This window comes from Danio aesculapii, chromosome 20 (genome assembly GCF_903798145.1).
Source record: "Danio aesculapii chromosome 20, fDanAes4.1, whole genome shotgun sequence".
NCBI classification, from domain to species: domain Eukaryota; kingdom Metazoa; phylum Chordata; class Actinopteri; order Cypriniformes; family Danionidae; genus Danio; species Danio aesculapii.
The window spans coordinates 49,634,849-49,655,702 of NC_079454.1; the positions used below are offsets into that span (position 1 = coordinate 49,634,849).

Below are 20,854 nucleotides of genomic sequence, written 5' to 3' on the forward strand. Positions count from 1 at the left end.
AACGTTACGACCCTTCATGAACAGCTAAATACTGCTTGCCGTACGCTCACACAGTCATTGGGTCTCACAGCTTGGCAGGTCTGCCTTGCCTTTGTGCTTGCACGTGCTCTCATGAATAATTAAGAAGCAGGCTCTTCTCATAGGATAAGAAAACCGCTATGAATAATAATGAGAAACTGACACATCATCACTCCACTAGCAGATTTGCGCTACGTCACTGATCTGATCCCGCCCCAAAAATTATTATAAACCCGGAAGATGAAATTAGCTGACAAAAGCTCAAAATTATCCAGTTTTCCTCACAATTTAAGCTAACCGGTGCTAACATTTTCTTGATGCACAACACACAAAAATCTGTTAAGATCTCAAAAAAAGTACTCGAGGGTGTCTTGAACCTTTAAGGAACGTCATTTCACTCAGCGGCCATCTTTAAAATGCTTCTTGTGCAGTATGCTCGGGCATTCTGTCTGAATGGGGAAACAATAAATTCTCCAAAACTGTTTGCCAAGCTTACGATTACATTACATATTTGGAATCACTAATAACATTAAACAACAACCATCTCTTGAGTTTCATTTCTAAACGTCTGAATCAAACAAAATCTGCATTTGTTTAGGTTGCCCGGGCTAATGTGCATGCACACTCGAAAGGAACGAGATCACGGCACTAACCTCATTCATGGCTGTGTCACACATTATAATCCTCTGATTAATGATCGTCTGTTCACACTGCTCTTATGAAGTAACTCATAACTTGATGGCGAATCTCCTCCAGAAATGACAGTGACTCTTTGTTTACAAGTTTGTGGGCGTTTGAGTAGTTGCTGTCATGTGATGTGCGTTTGACAGGACAGACTGTGCCTCACATTCATTTCATACAGATTACAAAACCAACAAACTTTTGTTTTCAAGTGCACTTGGTTCATTTAAAAGCACAGATTTCAAGCTTTATGTTGATATATTTCTTATGTTTGTGAAGCAAGTATTCACTGAGATTCCAGTGTGTTTATTGACCACGAACTATCGTAAAAGCACACGTCTGGTCTGAGCTTCTACCCCAGGGAATCGTCAGTCTATAGCGATCGATGATTGGCTCCTGCACTAGTAGGCAGGGCTTCATTCGCCATATTAGCCATTACACCATTCAAAACTATACAAGTGACATGTCTTGTGTATTCTATAGTCTTTGGTTTTACTCACTATTTAAAAGTTGCTTTTAAGGCAACAGATTTACCTGCATTTTTAAAGTAAAGCGACTAACTGCTTTTTTACAGTGTACACTTTGATTACCAAGCAACTTAAACAGGGGTGTCGCTAGACCCCATTTACTGGGGCACGTGCCCCAGTAAAAATTGCCAGTGCCCCAGTAAATGCATTGAGATCCCATTTACTTTATAGGCAAGTGTATTTATTAAGAGTGATAATCCCAGAACGTTATTCTATATGTGCAACCGAACCAACGCTGATGAAAGCAATGTAGTTTAATCAAAAAGCAAACTGAGCATGTGTGCAGAAAAAAAAGCATACCCTTGCGCCTCACGCACCGCTCCTGCTTGATGCTGACGCGCTGCTCTGCTCCCGATGTAAGTCCTGGTTCTAAACTTGCATGCCGAAAAAATAGCCGCGCCGTTCATGTGTTGTGAAACCGGCGTAACTGTCTTTTATGCGCAGGTGTCGGCACGCGGTGAGTTTTGCAAGTCGACAAAACAAAGTTTAAATAATGTGATGATGAACTTATTTTGACTGAGCATGCCTCTTGATCCATTTTTTGTATGACGCAAAAAGGAGGGATAATGAGTCAGCTAGGGAGGAAAGACTTAATAAACCAAATTCTCGGCCATGAGTTGGGTCTAAGACAACACACAACAGATAATTCTATAAAACATCTTTTGTGTTCTATCCGCTTGTTAAGTGTCACGTCACGCGAAGCAACAAACGCTATATCAAACTGTATGGGGAGGCTCAACAAATGGTAATAATAAACGTTTACAAAAGCGATGTAATACTTTCAAAAATCACGATCACAATATGTGATACATTTTTTATAAATTGTTAAAATTTTGGTATTTGTGATGCAGTGAGTCCAGAGACTGATGTGTACACCTGATTTATATATAAAACTCGCTTTAATGTGTGATATGACTAAAAAGTGGTCATAAATAAATATTTTCTCAAGTCAAATGAGTAGCGGCTTACACCCAGAAATTGTATTCCACACCTCACTGATACGTCACGACTTAACAAGCAGATAGAATTGTCTATACAATTTCATTCTAATGAAATTATTATTCATGCAAAAGATTTCTTAAAGGGCACATAGGTTACCCCTTTTTTCATATATAATATAAGTCTTTTGTGTCCCCAGAATGTGTCTGTAAAGTTTCAGCTCAAAACACTCATCAGATTATTTATTATAGCTGTTTGAAGTGTCTATATTATAGCTGGAAAGAAGGTTTTGCTGTTTTTTTGTACTGGGCCTTTAAGGCTGGTCCTCCCCGCCCCACCACTCCCACGTGCCTGTCAGCAATCGCCGCCCTCGGCTGCCTCAGGAAGCAGATCTTAAGTAAAGTGTGTGAGAAATACCACAGTAAGAACTTTAACAATCAGTATTTGATGCATTTTTTGTGGATTTGCAACGAGTCACACACAACGTCATTACAAAGTTCACAGTTTATACACTATACTTACACACATGTCTGTCCAAACAGCTTTAAAAGTAGATTTTTCACCATAGGTGCCCTTTAAATTATCTTAGCATCACTCCAGTTCTGTCTGTAGATTGTTTTCCAGTTACATTTAGGATTAGTTTCTGTTATTTATTTAGAATAATAATTGTATAATACAATAATACAGTTATTTATTTATAATTATATATAATTTAATTTGTTTTATTACATATATATATTGATTGATTGATTGATTGATTGATTGATTGATTGATTGATTGATTGATTGATTGATTGATTGATTGATTGATTGATTGGTGGGGGAGCTTTATTTCTAGCAACACTTTTGAACAAATATTATCTTAAAATAAAGTAAAAAATATTTACTTAAATTATCTGATCTTACTAACATTCAGTTATTGCATGTTATTGTAGTATTGCATATTTATGTAGTATTGTTATTATTAAACTGTATAATACATAGGTAAACATTGACATATACATATTTATTGTATAAAAATTTGTATAAATTAGCATTTTAATTCATTGATTTTATTGGTAGTTTCTACATAAACAGTATCTGCAGCCATTTAAATGTATTATCATCAGACTGCATGCTGAATTCTCATGTACTAATTATTGAACTCTGCAGGAAAACATGAATTAGCATTGCATTCATTTATAAGCAGTGATCTGCATTGGCACAGACTTCACTGTTTGGTGTTGCTGCTGTGAATGGTGTTGTGTTTGTGTGTGTGTGTGACCTGATATTGCAGGCCGGTGCAGAGGATCAGATAGTCGAACTTCACTCTGCTGTCGTCCATCAGCTTCACGTGTTTGTCCTCTCGGTCGATGGCCTTCATCTTCCCCATCACAACGCTGATCCAAGAGCGCAGAGACATCTGACACTGATCCCGATCACTATAGCAGTGACTGTGGAGGAACAGATCCTGGGTCAGTGTCTAAGAAGCAAAGTAATTGTTGTTGCATTTTTAAATTAGTTTTTATTTCGATGCTATTTTTGAAATTTGCTTTAAATTTCAGTTTAATTTTATGCTAAGCTAAGCTAATAGTCACTACGCCAGAACCAGAAATAAGCTGAATGGTTTCAAAAATAGTTCAAGTCAACTGTTTAGCTTCAAACGAAATCGAAGAATGAACTGAAATAACTTTCATAACAAGGCGCAAGATGTGTTTGATGCGATTTGTTGCTATTTTCAGACCAACGCAACTTTAATTTTCATGTTTTGCGCTACGTTTAAATAGCAAATCCTTTGTGCCGCTTTGTGGACTCATGGGTGTGCTGGTCTAGAAAAGAGGCATGTTAAGGCGCTGTCACGATCACCAGCGATCTAACAACCGGAGATCGCTGGTAAATCACTCACATTCACATGAAATACAAATACACCATGTTATGGACTACATATTCAGTCATGCAACACACACACACCTGCTCCAAGTCACCAGTGCTTGCAAACACTAACACAGCTGAAGCTGCTCGGACTGATTACATGGACTATTTAAACAGCACAGAAAGACCTACTGTTGCTGAGTCTTGTTAGCTGTATAGTGACATTACAACGCGTTTCCCTTGTCTTGCCTTGCCTTGTTTTAATCCTTGCCAAGTTTATCTGTTTATCCCTGTCTGTCGCCTGCCTTCTGACCATCTGCCTGTGTGTTTGACTACGACTCTGGATTGCCTACATACATCTGTTTGCCCCTGTGTTGGCCAGTGCTTACCTGACCTCTTTAATAAACCCTGTTGTACCGCTGGATTTCATCTAACTATAGTTGTTAAACATGATATTTAATTAATCTTGTCTTTATCTAAGGTATTATTATTAAGGTATACCGCAGTTTAGAAAAGTCAAGGCTTTAAACCGCCAAAATGTTCTGCTATACCATTCCTAAGGTTTATGTACGTTTTTTTTTCGTTTTGTTTTATAGGACAACAGTATCTCCAGCAGAAAAGATATCCAAAGATATGGTTTTAAATTGTGAAGAAATCAGTGTGTTTGAAACTAATGAAGACAGCAGTAGTCAATGATTGATTTGAATTATTGAGCCTGACGTGTTTACTGCTCCAAACTATTTTAAATGTTTCCTGTATTAAAATATATTGTATTCAAAGGGGAAAAAAGTTCTTGATTTTTACCCAGACATTTAAATAAAATATATTTTAGAGTAGTCACAATACCGTAATACAGTGAAACCGTGATATTTTTATTCAAGGTTATCATACTGTCAGAATCTCATACTAGCCCATGCTTAATCTAATGACTCTTCGGTCATATAAATCTATCAGGTAACGTGTCACAGCGTCAGTACACTGCTTCAATCTTTCACTTTCACACTTGTACTTAGTAATTTCAGATTCTGTTGGTTGCTGTTGGTTGAGCACCTTTTTACCAACCAAGTTTGTCGAAGCCATTATAACGACACAGATCCTTCTGCCTATTCATGCCAGAAAAAAGTGATTGACAGGTGGTAATTTGTGTGTAACTTATATTTAGTGATGTTTTATAAACAAATTTCGGGAGGAGCATGATCAGTCTTTGACGAGGCTAATTCATCACACACACAATCATTCTATTATCCAATCAGCTCAAGAGCAAACCCCTATAAATAGTCAAACACGTCATGCCTCCGTTTTCTCTTGACCTCAGCGTCCCTCCACCACCCCAACACCACACTATTAAACCAGATACCTATTTAAATCTGAGGGGGAAAATGTTCTGGAGCCGGGCTAGACACTGCGCTCGGACCCTATCTCTCTTTATCCTGATAAGGGGAATAACACGAGTTAGGGTGTCTTCCCGAGCTCAAAGCTCTCTCCCCGGACAGCACGACAAATACGCCTTATTCTATTCAGTCAAATATCTGTGAGTGTGAACTCAAGAATTTATTTATGATTTGGTTAAACAAAACCATGCGGGTCAGGTAATTGAAACGGTAGGCTGCAAATAATTAATTAATTGTGAATAAATTAATTATTTATAAATAATTAATTATTGTCAGCCATGATAACGATGACATCGTCTATCGCAATGTTTCACATTAGACATCATATGATGCCACATTGGTGGACTCCGCTCGACCCTAATACAGATTCATATTTTTCTGATCCCATAACTAGGGCCAGACGGAATCTGCGGATGTTTTTTGCTATTTCTGCAGAATTATTTTGGGAGTTTCATAACTAAAACCTTAATATGTGATATGTTAATAATACCTTTTTAACTTTTATTTAATGTTTACAATGCAAATCCAATTAGATCCACTTTATTTGGTAAACAAAGCAAGTCTCTCATACAATATATATATAATATCTTTACTAAAAGACAGAAAATATTACTTTATTACTGCATTGTACATAAATCAGATGAACATTTTCACATTAGTCAATAATATTACTGTAATTAATAAAAAACTGAATAAATATAGATTTACACACATTTACTCAAGTAAATATACAGAATTAATGAAGGGCTAAAAATCTGCGGAATTCTGCGGAAAATCTGTGGAATTCTGTGGAAAATCTGTGGAATTATGCGGAAAATCTGCGGAATTCTGTGGAAAATCTGTGGAATTATGCGGAAAATCTGTGGAATTCTGTGGAAAATCTGTGGAATTATGCGGAAAATCTGCGGAATTCTGTGGAAAATCTGGAATTATGCAGAAAATCTGTGGAATTCTGTGGAAAATCTGTGGAATTCTGTGGAAAATCTGTGGAATTATGCGGAAAATCTGCGGAATTCTGTGGAAAATCTGGAATTATGCGGAAAATCTGCGGAATTCTGTGGAAAATCTGGAATTATGCGGAAAATCTGCGGAATTCTGTGGAAAATCTGTGGAATTATGTGGAAAATCTGCAGAATTCTGTGGAAAATCTGCGGAATTCTGTGGAAAATCTGCGGAATTCTGTGGAAAATCTGCGGAATTATGTGGAAAATCTGTGGAATTATGCGGAAAATCTGCGGAATTCTGTGGAAAATCTGTGGAATTATGCGGAAAATCTGCGGAATTCTGTGGAAAATCTGGAATTATGCGGAAAATCTGCGGAATTCTGTGGAAAATCTGGAATTATGCGGAAAATCTGCGGAATTCTGTGGAAAATCTGTGGAATTATGTGGAAAATCTGCGGAATTCTGTGGAAAATCTGTGGAATTATGTGGAAAATCTGCGGAATTCTGTGGAAAATCTGTGGAATTATGCGGAAAATCTGCAGAATTCTGTGGAAAATCTGTGGAATTATGCGGAAAATCTGCGGAATTCTGTGGAAAATCTGTGGAATTATGCGGAAAATCTGTGGAATTCTGTGCGCGCAGATTCCGTGTGGGCCTACCCATAACCCTGTGGTTAGTAGTTTTGTAAAATATAAACAGATGTATATAATGATGTTCAATATAATGTTAACACATACTTTCCCTATGTATTTCTGTTTTAGGTTTTTACTGCAAATGCCACATCCATAACGCTGGTTTTGCTCATTTACAGCCATGACTACTGCAGCACGGGTGCGATGGGGGGTTTAAAACAGTATACCGCATTTTCCAACTTATTTTGCCCACAAATGAAGAACGAAAAAGAACTTTTATTTGAAGTATACGGGAGCCTTTAGTGTAAGAAACTCATATAGATCTGGAACCACTTGAGGGTGAGTAAATAGTGCGTAAACGTTCATTTTTGAGTGAACTACCCCTTAAAAACCATGTGTAAATGCATCTGTATGACAGGGACAAAATGGAAATAATGCGCTCTTTGCTGGAGTGTAAATCTGGTTTCGTAATGCATCTCTCACCTCGTGGCCAGAAATGTGCTGCAGTCATCAGAGCTGTGATCTGGGAGAGCGTGAGTGGAGATGAGGCTCAGGTTGTTGAATCTCAGATGAGGACTGGCAGAAAAGAGAAACAAGACAGTCAAATAATGCCCTTTTCATCGACTCTCTGCATCTAGATGTTATATGGAATCGCTGATGCTCGGGTGTCGATTGGTTTCAGGTATAGAAAACGCATCTGGCTGAGGATTTGAGTGTGTGTAGAACAGATCTTGTCCATTTTGGATAATGAGGCTATTTTAGTCCAATTTTTCTTTTTTGTTCTGTGCAGAAATGAATGCCATTGAATGAGGAGAGGACAGTAACAAAAGCATGCGGGTGTGTGTGAGGTTATTCTGCAAACACTCGACGGACAGATGCTGAAATCCCTTAATTTCCAGCGCAGCTCTGGGCCGCATTAAAGCGCTTTCTTCTCCAGCCATCACAGTAAAAGCCTTTCCTTTTGTTTTGTCTTGTTTTGTGTGGTGTGTGTAGTGGTCCCCCCCCCCCCCCCTGCCTCCCCTCGTCCCCTCAGGAGTGTAAAAAGGTCTCTTGTCATGTAAATGACCTGTTTTGTGTGTGTGGAAAGACATGATCTGTATCTGCAGCGGAGAGGAAATCAGGCCTCAGCATTGATCAGACTGAGCAGATCTGCCTTCTAGCGCTCTAGATCATACCAGTTGACATGCGAATTAGATTCAGGCGCAAATCTGGACTATCGCATAAAACATTAGATGGAAACGCTGCTTTTTCGACTGGTTAATTTTGGCTGAATATGCAGCCCTGTTATTTTATAGGTTGTTTTATCATATATTGAAGTCAGAATTATTAGCCCCACTTTTAATTTTTTTTCTTTTTAAAATATTTCCCAAATGATGTTTAACAGAGCAAGGAAATTTTCACAGTATGTCTGATAATATTTTTTCTTCTGGAGAAAGTCTTATTTGTTTTATTTTGGCTAGAATAAAAGCAGATTTTAATTTTTCAAAAGTCATTTTAAGGTCAATATTATTAGCCCCTTTAAGCTATTTTTTTTCGATAGTCTACAGAACAAACCATCGTCATACAATAACTTGCCTAATTACCCTAACCTGCCCAGTTAACCTAATTAAACCTAAATGTCACTTTAAGCTGTATAGAAGTGTCTTGAAAAATATCTAGTCAAATATTATTTACTGCCATCATGACAAAGATAAAATAATATTAGAAATGAGTTATAAAAACTATTTTGTTTAGAAATGTGTTCAAAAATCTCTCTGTTAAACAGAAATTGGGGAACAAAATAAACCAGAGGGGAGGGGGGGTGGTAATAATTCAGGGGGGCTAATAATTCTGACTTCAACTGTATATGTAGACAAAATTATTGGTACCCTTCCATTGAAGAAGGTAAAACTACACTGGACACTGAAATAACCTCAAAAAAGTAATGATTTATGAAAAATGACTGAAATTGAATGAATGGAAATCAGATATTGCTTTGAATTTTGGCTCAAAAGAAGTATTAAAAAAGACAAATTAATGAAACTGGCCTGGACAAAATTGAAGTGTACACTACCAGACAAAAGTCTTGTTGGCTATCCAACTTTTAGGAACGACAAATAATAACTTGACTTTGGTATCAGAAGTGGCTTATATGAAAATCTAGATTACACTTATTTGACTTCTAATAAAATATGATTATGCCTTGATTTTTAATCATTTTATTAGGACAGTAATATCTGACTTTGCTCAGACAAAAGTCTTGTCACTGAACAGAAATAATGTCCAATATAGAATATAAAGTCATGCTGCAGTGGAAACAGAATGAATATTGTGTCTGACTCCATCATGAGCTTGGAGGACTGCATCCATACATCTCTGCAATGACTCAAATCACTTATTAATCAAGTCATCTGGAATGGCAAAGAAAGTGTTCCTGCAGGACTCCCAGAGTTCATCAAGATTCTTTGGATTCATCTTCAATGCCTCCTCCTTCATCTTACCCCAGACATGCTCAATAATGTTCATGTCTGGTGACTGGGCTGGCCAATCCTGGAGCACATTGACCTTCTTTGCTTTCAGGAACTTTGATGTGGAGGCTGAAGTATGAGAAGGAGTGCTATCCTGTTGAACAATTTGCCCTCTCCTGTGGTTTGTAATGTAATGGGCAGCACAAATGTCTTGATACCTCAGGCTGTTGATGTTGCCATCCACTCTGCAGATCACTCGCACGCCCCCATACTGAATGTAACCCCAAACCATGATTTTTCCTTCACCAAACTTGACTGATTCTGTTAGAATCTTAGGTCCATGTGGGTTCCAGTAGGTCTTCTGCAGTATTTATTGATTATTGTGATGCAGTTCAACAAAAAATCTGCTTTTCCAAATGATCAACTAGAACTCAAGTTATTATTTGTTGCTCTTACAACTGGGATCGACCACAAGACTTTTGTCAGGCAGTGTATTCCAACAATTTGGTCCACGTCTGTCTTTATTTGAGTTTAAATATTTGAATTTATAAATGTTTTGCATATTTTTTATATTAGGAATACAAAAATATTTATAATGATAATGAATGCTTATGTCAACTTTCTTTGATGACAGACTTTGGCTGAGGGATTTTTAACATTTCCGATGTTTTACAATGTGCTCATTTGACTAGTTTGCCCATTAATGTCATCCCATAATGCTTGTTTTTGTCATCACATGGTCTGTTAAAACAAAATGCATTTATTTGGTAAACGTCCTTCTATTATTGTTTATATGCATTTTTTATCAGATAAAAAGTGTATCCCAGGTGTGCACAAAAGATTTTTTTATGCGTTTAAAAAAATGTATGGCCATTTTGGCATTTCTATTAAGCATTTTTAATCCAATATTCCCAAATGTGCATAGAAATAGTTGGGTGGAAACACAGCTAATGTCATCTACAGATATCTGCCTTGATTTCAGACAAGTGTTCACATGTAAAACATGACACTGCAGACTTTTAACCGTAAAATGTCAAAAAATGTGTATTAATAATAATTCATTTCAAATTAATGTTTTATTTAGTCAGTATATGGCGTTTTTTATCATTATAATTTTGTATTCCTAGTATTTCATTACAATAAATATGCAGATATATTATAAAGAATATTAAATATTTAGAACTCAAATAAATACAGGCATGGACAAAATTGTTGGTACTTTTCAATTCTGTCCAGGCCAGTTTCATAGGTTTGCCTCTTTTATTGCCTCACATTTTGAGTGCAATAGCTGATCTTCAATAGTTTATTTCCAGTCATTTTTCATTAGTCATTTCTTTTTTCAGTTTCAAGTTATTTCAGTGAGCACTGTAGTTTTTTCTTTCTCCAGGACAGGTCTCCTGGAAGGGTACCAACAATTTTGTCTGCATCTGTATATGGAAAAAATGTACATATAAAATAACAGCGCTGCATGTTTAACAGATATTTATTGAAATATATCGAATTAAATACAATATAATATTGTATTTGAAGAATCTTGAAAAAAAAAATAGTTCATTTAACCTTTAAGAATGGATGGCGATAGTTAATCTTGTGTGTGTGTGTGTGTGTGTGTGTGTGTGTGTGTTTTGTAAGTGATCTCAGAGTTACCACTACTGAAATACATCTAATTAAATACAATCTAATACAGATACATAAATAAACACAGATAATTAATACAATCTAATCCCAAGAATCTTGAAAAAATAAATAGCTGATCCGTCTTTTATACAGAAACAAAACCGTCCTGAATGTGTGCAGATAGTTAATCTTGTGTGTGTTTCGTAAAATATCCTAGAGGTATCAACATCTGGCAAGGACTGACTATTGAAATATATCAAATTAAATACAATCTAATATTTTACTTGAAGAATCTTGAAAAAAAAAATGTTTGTCCATCTTTTATACAGGAACAAAACCATCCTGAATTTGTTTGGGTAGTTTATCTTGTTTGTGTGTTTTGTAAATTATCTATGAGGTACCCAATGTCTGGTACAGACTCACTATTGAAATGAATCGAATTAAATTCAGTCTAATATTTTATTTGAAAAAATAAATTGTCCATCTTTTATACAGAAACAAAACCATCCTGAATGTGTGTGGCTTGTTAATCTTGTGTGTGTGTGTTTTGTGTCGTCAGTCAGTTCTTGACCAGCAGCTCACAGCAGCTCTGCTCTTATCAGCAGCTGACAGGCCTCTATTGTGACCGGTGTCTGACTGCTAAGTTTAGGGGCCAAGCAGGGGCCGAGCATCTTTATCGGCCCTCTGTGGCCCCGACGCTTCAGCCCGTCCTCAGGGGTGATAAAGGATGAGAGGGCGAGCGTGCGGATTTGGTTTGACAGATAAGCGCTGTCGGCCGTGGCCTCCACCTTCTCCATTAGTCAGAGGCCGAGCGGCCATAAGTTTAGTGGACACTAACTGCCTCATTAGTCAAGTCATTAGCCACGGCAAACAGCGACTGCGGCCTGCAGAACAGCGACGGGGCTAATTAAAGGGCCAGAGCGTGACCTCCACACACTGCCAGCTCCAGACAGCTGCGTGCCCGCGCTGCCTGCCAAACACACACATATAACCACACACACACACACATGAGCGGAGAGTGACCCCTGGTTGCCAGGCGGTTATCAGCTTTCAGGAAACAAGAACGGCCTTAAATCGCAGCTTTGTTTGGTCAAACGCTGCGTCGTCTGATAGCCTCTAGAGAAATGATGTCCTGAAAGTGAAATCCTTTAGAGTCAAGTGACAGAGATTACGTTTTTTGTGTTGTCTGTTAAGTCAGCACTGTAAAAAAATCTTGCTTCCTTGAATTTTTACAAAAATGTAAAGTCATCTTGAACTTAGATCAATCAAACTGATTGAAAAATATTAAAAGAGACCTATTATGGCCTATTATGTATATTAACTTAAGCCTCTAGAGTGTGTATGTGAAGTTTCAGATCAAAATAGCACTCAAATAATGTTTTATAACTCTTTCAAATGGACCCTTTTTAGGCTTTGATCCTAAATGGTGACTGTCGCTTTAAATTCAAATGAGATTGTGTTCTTTTCAAAAGAGGGTGGAGCTACAGATATCTGTGTGTCAGCATAGTGGCAGATATAAAAACAAGACTAACGTCCTATGCTAGTGAGCGAGAGATGGTCACTAGTGGGCGGGGCTTTCCCCATCTGATGACACGTACAAAGGAAGAATGTCAATCAAAGTGTTTCTGCAGATTGCTTCACGTCGCCACACACTCTTCATTGGAGACAGGTCGGGACTGCAGGCAGGCCAGTCAAGTACCTGTACTCTCTTCCTCCTCAGCCAGAACTTTGTAATGTGTGCAGAAAGTGGTTTTGCATTGTTGAAATATGCATGGGCGTCCCTGTTTAGAAGGCAGGATATTGTGCTCTAAAATCTCTGTGTACTTTTCAGCATTAATGGTGCATCACAGTGCAAGTTACTTTTGCCAAGGGACTGACACAACCCAATACCATGACAGACCCTGGCTTTTGGACTTGTTGCTGGAAACAGTCTGCATGATCCTTTTCTTCTTTGGTCTGGAACACACAGCGTCCATTTCTCCCCAAAATACCTGAAATACTGATTCATCTGACTGTCCATCCCAGATGCCTCTGAGGCGCTTCTGGACACTGTTAACATAGGGTTTCCTTTTGGCACAGTAGTTTTAACTGGCATTTGTAAATGTAACTACGTATTGTGGTACTTGACAAAAGTTTGCCAAAATAGTCCTGAGCCCATGTGGTGATATCGCTTGTAGATGAATGAGGATTCTTGACGCAGTCTGAATCTTGATTCTTGATCCCAGCCTGACGGATCGGAGATCACGGTTGTTCAGCTTTGGCTTGCACTCTTGTGCTTTATGCACTGAAATTCCTCCAGATTCCTTGAACATTTTATTGATGTTCTGCACTGTTGAAGGTGAAATATCCAAATGTCTTTCTTTCTTCGAGGAAAATCGTTTTTAAACAATTCAAAAATGTTCTCACATGTTTGTTGGTAAACTGGCGATCTTCAGCCCATCTTTGCTCCTAAAGGACTAGACCTTTCTTGAATGCTGCTTTTTTTGTACCAAATCATAATTACAATCACCTGTTGACATCACCTGTTTCAAATCACATCATTATTTAACATGATTACTAGCCCTAAACTGCTTCTGTCCCTACATTTTTTTTAAATGTGTTGCTAGATCCAAAATTGGAATATGTTAATATAATGTTTGTTGTGTTGTCTGCAATGTAATACAAGTCAAAGTAAATTTAGAAATCACTACTTTTTAATTGCATCCCAACTTTTTCTGATTTAGGCTTTAAATAAATATTCTATTCAGCAAAATTGCATGACATTTTTTAAGGGTGGCTGTAAAGACATTTCTATTATTATATACAAGTCAGTATATATTTAGTATACCGAGTATACTGGTCTAATTAGGATATACCAAGTATAACATGGAGTAACTTTCTGTTAATCAAACAATCTTAAAAAAGAAATGTATTAACGTTTCCATATAAAATATTAAGCAGCACAGTTGTTTTTACCATTTATAATAAAAAATACCAGATTATCAGATACACTGTATCAGATTAGAAAGATTTCTGAAGGATCGTGTGAGACTGATGACTGGAGTAATGATGGTGAAAATTCAGCTTTAAATTTCAGGAATTAATAACATTTTCCCATTCAAATAGAAAACCAATCATGTAAGTTGTAATTATAATGCACAATATTCATGTTTTTATTTACATTTTTGGAGAGTATAATGTTATTAATCAACCCAGGTTCATTCTGAAAACGTACCCCAATATACATTTCTGCAAAGCGCCTAATACATCCCAGGAGGTACAATTTTTGCAGTTTTTGTTTTCACGAATCCAACTTTTTTTTAAAGTGCATATCCAAAATGCGCATAAAAACATGTGAAACAGCTATTTATTGTCGTTCTGACTTTTTAAATGCAAAGATGACATTGTTTGTTGTGACAACTTGACATAAACAAATGCATCACAACCTCTTTGTATCTGTTATGACACTTGACATTACAGAGACAGCAAAACTTGTCATAAATCTGTCATAAACATGATTGTCATGAGGCCATTTGAAATATGTCATGAATTTTATAACAGCGTCATGATTTCAACTACAGTGGTACGAGCTGAATTTGTCATTCAAATGTCATTAAATATTATTGATGCTGTTTAAAATTATTCAACAGCATAATGACATTTTAAATGTCAAATATCAACCCAGTCTCATTCTGAAATCATACCCCTATATACATTTCTGGAGATCGCCAAATATGTCCCTGGAGTTGTTTTTTATGCAGTTTTTGCAAATCTACCAGAGGTCGCTGTGTACGCTTTTTAAGATCTCAAATTTATTTATTTTTTTATTTTCAAATTTTATTTTTACACCTGTTCTTGTGTAAATCCACCAGAGGCTGCTGTGTACGTTTTTTGAGGTCTCAAATTTTTTACCTCCATTTGCAGCTGCTCTTCTTATGTAAATCCACCAGAGGCTGCTGTCAACTGACTGACTGACTGACTGACCGATCGACTGACCCACCCTCCTCCTTCCCTGAACCCAACCACTAATGTTTTTAAAAGCACCAATTGACCCGCCAACCCACTTTCCTAAACGCATCTGACAGTGTTGAAAAGCAATCCTGAAAAAGAAAAGCCCTCGCCTGATTTTTACCATGTTATCAGATTTTACCACATTCTCACCCTGTTATTTACTTGTTTATTTCATTTTTTGGCTTCTGTTTTTGTCTTATCTGCTTTCTGGAACCGTTCTTCACCGGACTCAAATCCTGTCGTCGTAGTCAACTCCTCTCAAATCCGACGACGTACATGGCGAGCTACTGGACAAACTGGTAACAGCGGGAAAGCCGTCCATACGGAGGTAAGCGGTCAGCTGCTAGTTTAAAAAGGAACAGCATCATACCACCCGTTCGTTTAAAGACAAAATGCAGTCATACGTACTTCTAGCTACATAATTTGCGATCTCCAGAAATGTATATAGGGGTACGTTTTCAGAATGAGCCTATGTTGTTAGTAATTGTATCGCTTATATATCTTATATATAGAAACTTTATGGTGGGTGAGCTGAAGAAAATCCATTGAGTGCCAGCACATTTCCTTGTAAATGAATAGTCTGATGTTAAACAAAATGTAGGTCATTTACAGTGTACAGTAAAATGTAGATGCACAATTATCTTAGAGATACTCAATGCAAGAAATCACTGCTTAATAAATACAATCTAATATTTTATTTGAAGATTTTTTTCCACTGCATTGTCTGGCTTTCAAACACAAAGAGATCTCTGTCCAGAGGCAGACGGATCCAGAATACAGGTATTAATTGGCTCATGCTGGGCTGAGTGTTGTTATATAAAGCCGTAAGCTCAGATTTCATGCAATCATTGTTTGGCTCAGATCCCTGAGGGTCACTCTCACTAATTATAATCACGCTTGAGATGATCGCCCTCCACCCCAGAAAAAAAAAACACACACACAAATACCTCGCTGTTTCTTCAAAAAGAAAATCGCAAATGCTATTTAGGGCTTGATTGAGCGTTTGATTGAAGTAGTGTTTCCAAAATTGAGACGCTTACCAGAATGTTAGAGCTTCGAGAAACGCTAAAGCCGTGTCTGATGCTCCCACCACCACAATTCTGGCATTGATGGTGACCTTCGGCTCCATGGACAGTTTTCTGTTTGTGTGGTACAGCGCAAAAGGTGCCTGGCGAGAGGAAATCACAAAAAAACAAGTTCTTTAGTGTCATCTGACCCTGAAAATATTCATTAGGATGGCTTATTGTTTGAACAGAACCAAAGAAAATTAATAGAAATTAATATTTGTATTCAGCATTGATGCATTACATTTAAAACTTTCTATTTATAAAAACAGAGAAAAGAAATCTCTGTTTTCACAAAAATATGAAGCAGGAATGTTTTATGAACACTGATCATTAAAGATATTAAACTTATAGCCTAAAATATCTGAACATGTGGACATTTTATAGCAAATGTCTTCAGCTACTGTGTAGAAAATGTCAATTAATAATGTGATACAATGAACTTGTACATGTTGTTGTATTCTGCTTATTGTTCATAAGACGTCATGAGTAGGCATGAGACGATAAATCCGTTTTCAAGGTATACATCAGTTTGGAAAAGTCAAGGTTTTAAAACCAGCTAAATTTTCTGTAATACCGTTCCTCAGGTATGTGTAAGATTTTTTATTTATATTTTTTACTTTTTAGGACAACAGTATCTCAAGCAGAAAAAATATCCAAAGATGGTGTTTTAATTTGTAAAGAAATCTGTGTTTTTGAAACTAATGAAAACAGCAGAAGTCAATGATTCATTTTACTAATATAAATCCTTCAAAAAAATAAAACATATTGTTTTCAAAGGGGCAAATTTTTTTTTTTTTTTTAACCAGACAATACAGTGAAACCGTGATATTTTCATCCAAGGTTATCATACCATCAGAATCTCACACCGGCCCATGCCTAGTCATGAGCATGAGTGTGTCATGGATTGGTCAGGCTCTCACGACCCCCACTCACGAAGATCACCATCACCTGACTTCTAATGAGCACACAGCTGCATCACATTCACGAGCACCAGATAAAAGCACAGCACTCCAGTCGCTCATTGTCCGGGCTCGTCTCGACGAAAGCGGACAACTGAGCGACCACTCAGCGTAGTCATCCTCAGCTAAAACAAACGATTTACTTACCTGTTCTCTTTGTATTCCTCCTAGTCTTCCTGGTCCTCCCGAATCGTCCTGTCTTCCAGTCCTTCCAAGTCTGTGTCATCCTCTGTCAGCTGTATCTGGTGTGTGCTGTCCATCCTCGTGTATTCCTGTTACCCAGCCACGGAGGAAAAGACCCCAACATCATTCCTGATCCTCCTGGCTATCCTTCATGTGCTCCTTGTTGTCATTTAATAAACACCCTAACGTTTCCTTACCTCTGTCTCCTGTCCGCTTCATAACAGAAGCCCGGACCCATAACGACGACAACATGAGCACCCCCGATCACCTTCAAGAGCTGGTGAACCAGTTGAAGCGGATTCTACAGCCACCAGCTCCACTTTCCAACGCACCACCAGCACCGAGCACTTCCGCCTCCACAGTTTCTTCTTCGGCCCTTCCTTCCAGTCCCATGGCCCGACCAGCGCCCTACTCAGGCGGAGCGGGGGAGTGCAATGGTTTTCTGTTACAATGTTCCCTCATATTCGAAATGCAACCTTCTCTATATCCCACAGATAAGTCGAAGATCGCCTACATCGTATCTCTACTCTCTGGACCTGCACTTAAATGGGCTGAGACGATCTGGAACCAAGCCGGGCCGGTCATGAATTCCATCACTACCTTCACGGAGTATTTCAAAGAGGTGTTTGGACGTTCTGATGGGGAAGTAGCCGCTGGAGAGCAGCTGTATCATCTAAAGCAAGGTACTCTATCTACACAGGAATATGCTCTCCGGTTTCGCACTCTAGCAGCTGCAAGTGGATGGAATGAGAGATCGTTGTTGACCACGTACCGGCTCGGCTTGGAACCCACTCTCCGAATCCAACTGGCCACATTAGATGATACAATGGGTCTGGAGAGATTCATCCAACATTCTCTCCGATGTTCCGATCGTCTCCGTTCCTATCAACAGGACACCATCACCCCCTCGTCTGCACTCCTCCAATCGCCTGAGTCAACAGCCTCTCCAGAACCAGAACCCATGATAATAGAGTCTGGAAGACTGACATCAGCGGAACGACAGAGGAGGCTGACCCGGGGTCTGTGTCTATACTGCGGTGTCAGTGGACACACCCGTATGGAGTGTCCCCTTCGTCCCATTCGGACTTCAGTGAGTGTATTCAGTACGAATATTGAACAATGTAAACCACTTACTACCACCGTACAAATAACTACTGCCTCTATTTCTCTCCTTGTCACAGCCCTCATCGACTCCGGGTCAGCAGGGAACTTCATCTCCCAATCCCTCTGTCGTCAACTCCACCTCCGTACTGAGGCGTCCTCGCATATATACCAGATACAACCGATAACCCAGTGCACTCGATCTTCGACCCGTATCCATCGACAATGCGAAGACATCCTTCTTCAAGTGGGGTTGTTACATCAAGAGAGGATTCAATTTCTGGTTCTGGAGGGTGCAAATATGGACATCATTCTAGGGCGCCCGTGGCTGGTGAAGCACGATCCCATCATCTCTTGGGGCACAGGAGAGATAAAGAAATGGGGATCTGGATGTACACCTGCCTGTTTTCCAAATCTCCCTCTTCAAGGTCGGAACCCCATTTCTTTGTTTGCAACATCGGTCGAGAGCCCTCCTGAGAAGCAGTCTATCCACATTCCTAAGGAGTACAGCTCCTTTCATGATGTCTTCTGCCCCAAGAGAGCTTCCCAGCTACCGCCGCATCGGCCATGGGACTGCGCGATCGACCTAGTTCCAGATGCCCAGTTGCCAAGAGGTAGGATCTACCCGCTCTCGCTTCCAGAGAATCAGGCAATGGAAGATTACATAAGGGAAGCTCTGAGTCAGGGGTACATACGTCACTCAAAATCACCAGCCGCCTCAAGCTTCTTCTTTGTGGCCAAGAAGGACGGAGGGCTGCGTCCATGCATCGACTACAGGGTCCTAAATAACGGTACAGTAAAATACCGATATCCCCTTCCTCTGGTACCAGCCGCTTTGGAACAGCTCCGAGAAGCTAAAGTCTTCACTAAATTGGACCTCCGCAGCGCGTATAATCTGATAAGAATACGTGAGGGGGACCAATGGAAGACAGCATTCGTGACCCCTACTGGCCACTATGAATATGAGGTCATGCCTTACGGTCTGGTCAACGCCCCCTCCGTATTCCAAAACTTCATTCATGAAGTCCTCCGGGAGTTTCTTCACCACTGTGTAATAGTGTACATAGATGACATCCTCATTTACTCCCGGAGTGAGGCCGAACATCGCCAACACGTTGCGGAGGTCCTACACACATTGAGAGAACATCACCTCTCACTAATCTCCTCAAGGGTAAACCCAAAGGACTGGAGTGGACCAAAGAAGCAGCCGCAGCCTTCCGCCTTCTTAAGAAGGAGTTCACAAGGGCCCCACTCCTGACTCATCCTGACCCAAATCTTCCTTTCGTGGTGGAAGTGGACGCATCCACCACCGGCGTCGGGGCAGTATTATCTCAACATCATGATACACCGCCCCGACTGCATCCCTGTGCCTATTTCTCTCGGAAGTTGAGCCCGGCGGAGCAGAATTACAGCATAGGAGACAGGGAGCTTCTAGCAATCAAGCTAGCCTTGGAGGAGTGGCGTCACTGGTTGGAGGGAGCCAAACATCCGTTCCAGGTGATCACAGATCACAAAAACCTCCAATACATCAAAGAGGCCAAGAGACTATGTCCACGTCAAGCCAGATGGTCACTTTTCTTCTCACGTTTTGATTTCTCCATTTCCTATCGTCCAGGACCCAAGAATCTAAGAGCAGACGCTCTCTCTCGTTTACACGAGCATCACGATCATGAAGAACTCCCAACGAAGATTCTTCCCGAACACATCTCCATTTGTCCGATCACCTGGAACGCTCCTCCAGTCGTTGCCACTCCGGAAGCCCCTGCTCCGCCGGGATGCCCTCCTCATCGGCAGTTCATACCACCTGAACACCGGGTAGATCTGATCCACTCCTTACATACCTCGCTAGGCACTGGACATCCAGGGATCAACAATACTCTCTCGCTAGTATCCCAACGATTCTGGTGGCCAAACATGGCAAGGGATGTGAGGCAATATGTTCAGGGCTGTAAGGACTGTGCCCAATCCAAGAGCCCACGTCATCTACCCGCTGGAAAGCTCCATCCCTTGCCGATTCCGAACCGTCCCTGGTCACACCTAGGAGTGGACTTTATCACTGACCTCCCTTCGTCAGAAGGTAATACCTGTATTCTAGTCATAGTAGATAGATTCTCAAAGTTTGTCAAACTAATCCCTCTGAAAGGTCTTCCCACAGCCTTTGAAACTGCCGACAATATCTTTAATCAAGTCTTCAGGTCATTTGGTATTCCAGAAGATATTGTGTCGGACAGAGGTCCACAGTTCATCTCACGTCTATGGAAAGCCTTCTTCAAGCTCCTAGGTGTGGCCGTCAGCCTCTCTTCTGGATATCATCCCCAAACCAACGGGCAGACAGAGAGGAAGATTCAGGAGGTGGGACGGTTCCTGAGGACCTTCTGCAGTGGTCACCAGAACTCCTGGAGCCAGTATTTGGGCTGGGCAGAATATGCCCAAAATTCACTGCGGCAACCCTCCACCGGACTCACGCCATTCCAGTGCGTCCTGGGCTTCCAACCACCGCTCTTTCC

At 39.6% G+C, this 20,854-nt stretch overlaps 1 protein-coding gene across 1 annotated transcript in view; it reads right to left on the bottom strand.

Annotated features, from left to right (window-relative positions):
* The window catches only part of cfap61 (cilia and flagella associated protein 61), a 99,740-nt gene that overhangs the window by 34,004 nt on the left and 44,882 nt on the right, over positions 1 to 20,854 (bottom strand). Inside the window, exons 16-18 of the mRNA XM_056445531.1 lie at positions 16,078 to 16,205; positions 7,467 to 7,559; positions 3,430 to 3,598 (exon numbers count right to left, since the gene is read on the bottom strand). Coding sequence (XP_056301506.1) covers positions 3,430 to 3,598; positions 7,467 to 7,559; positions 16,078 to 16,205 — 390 coding nt within the window. The remainder of the gene's footprint in view (positions 1 to 3,429; positions 3,599 to 7,466; positions 7,560 to 16,077; positions 16,206 to 20,854) is intronic.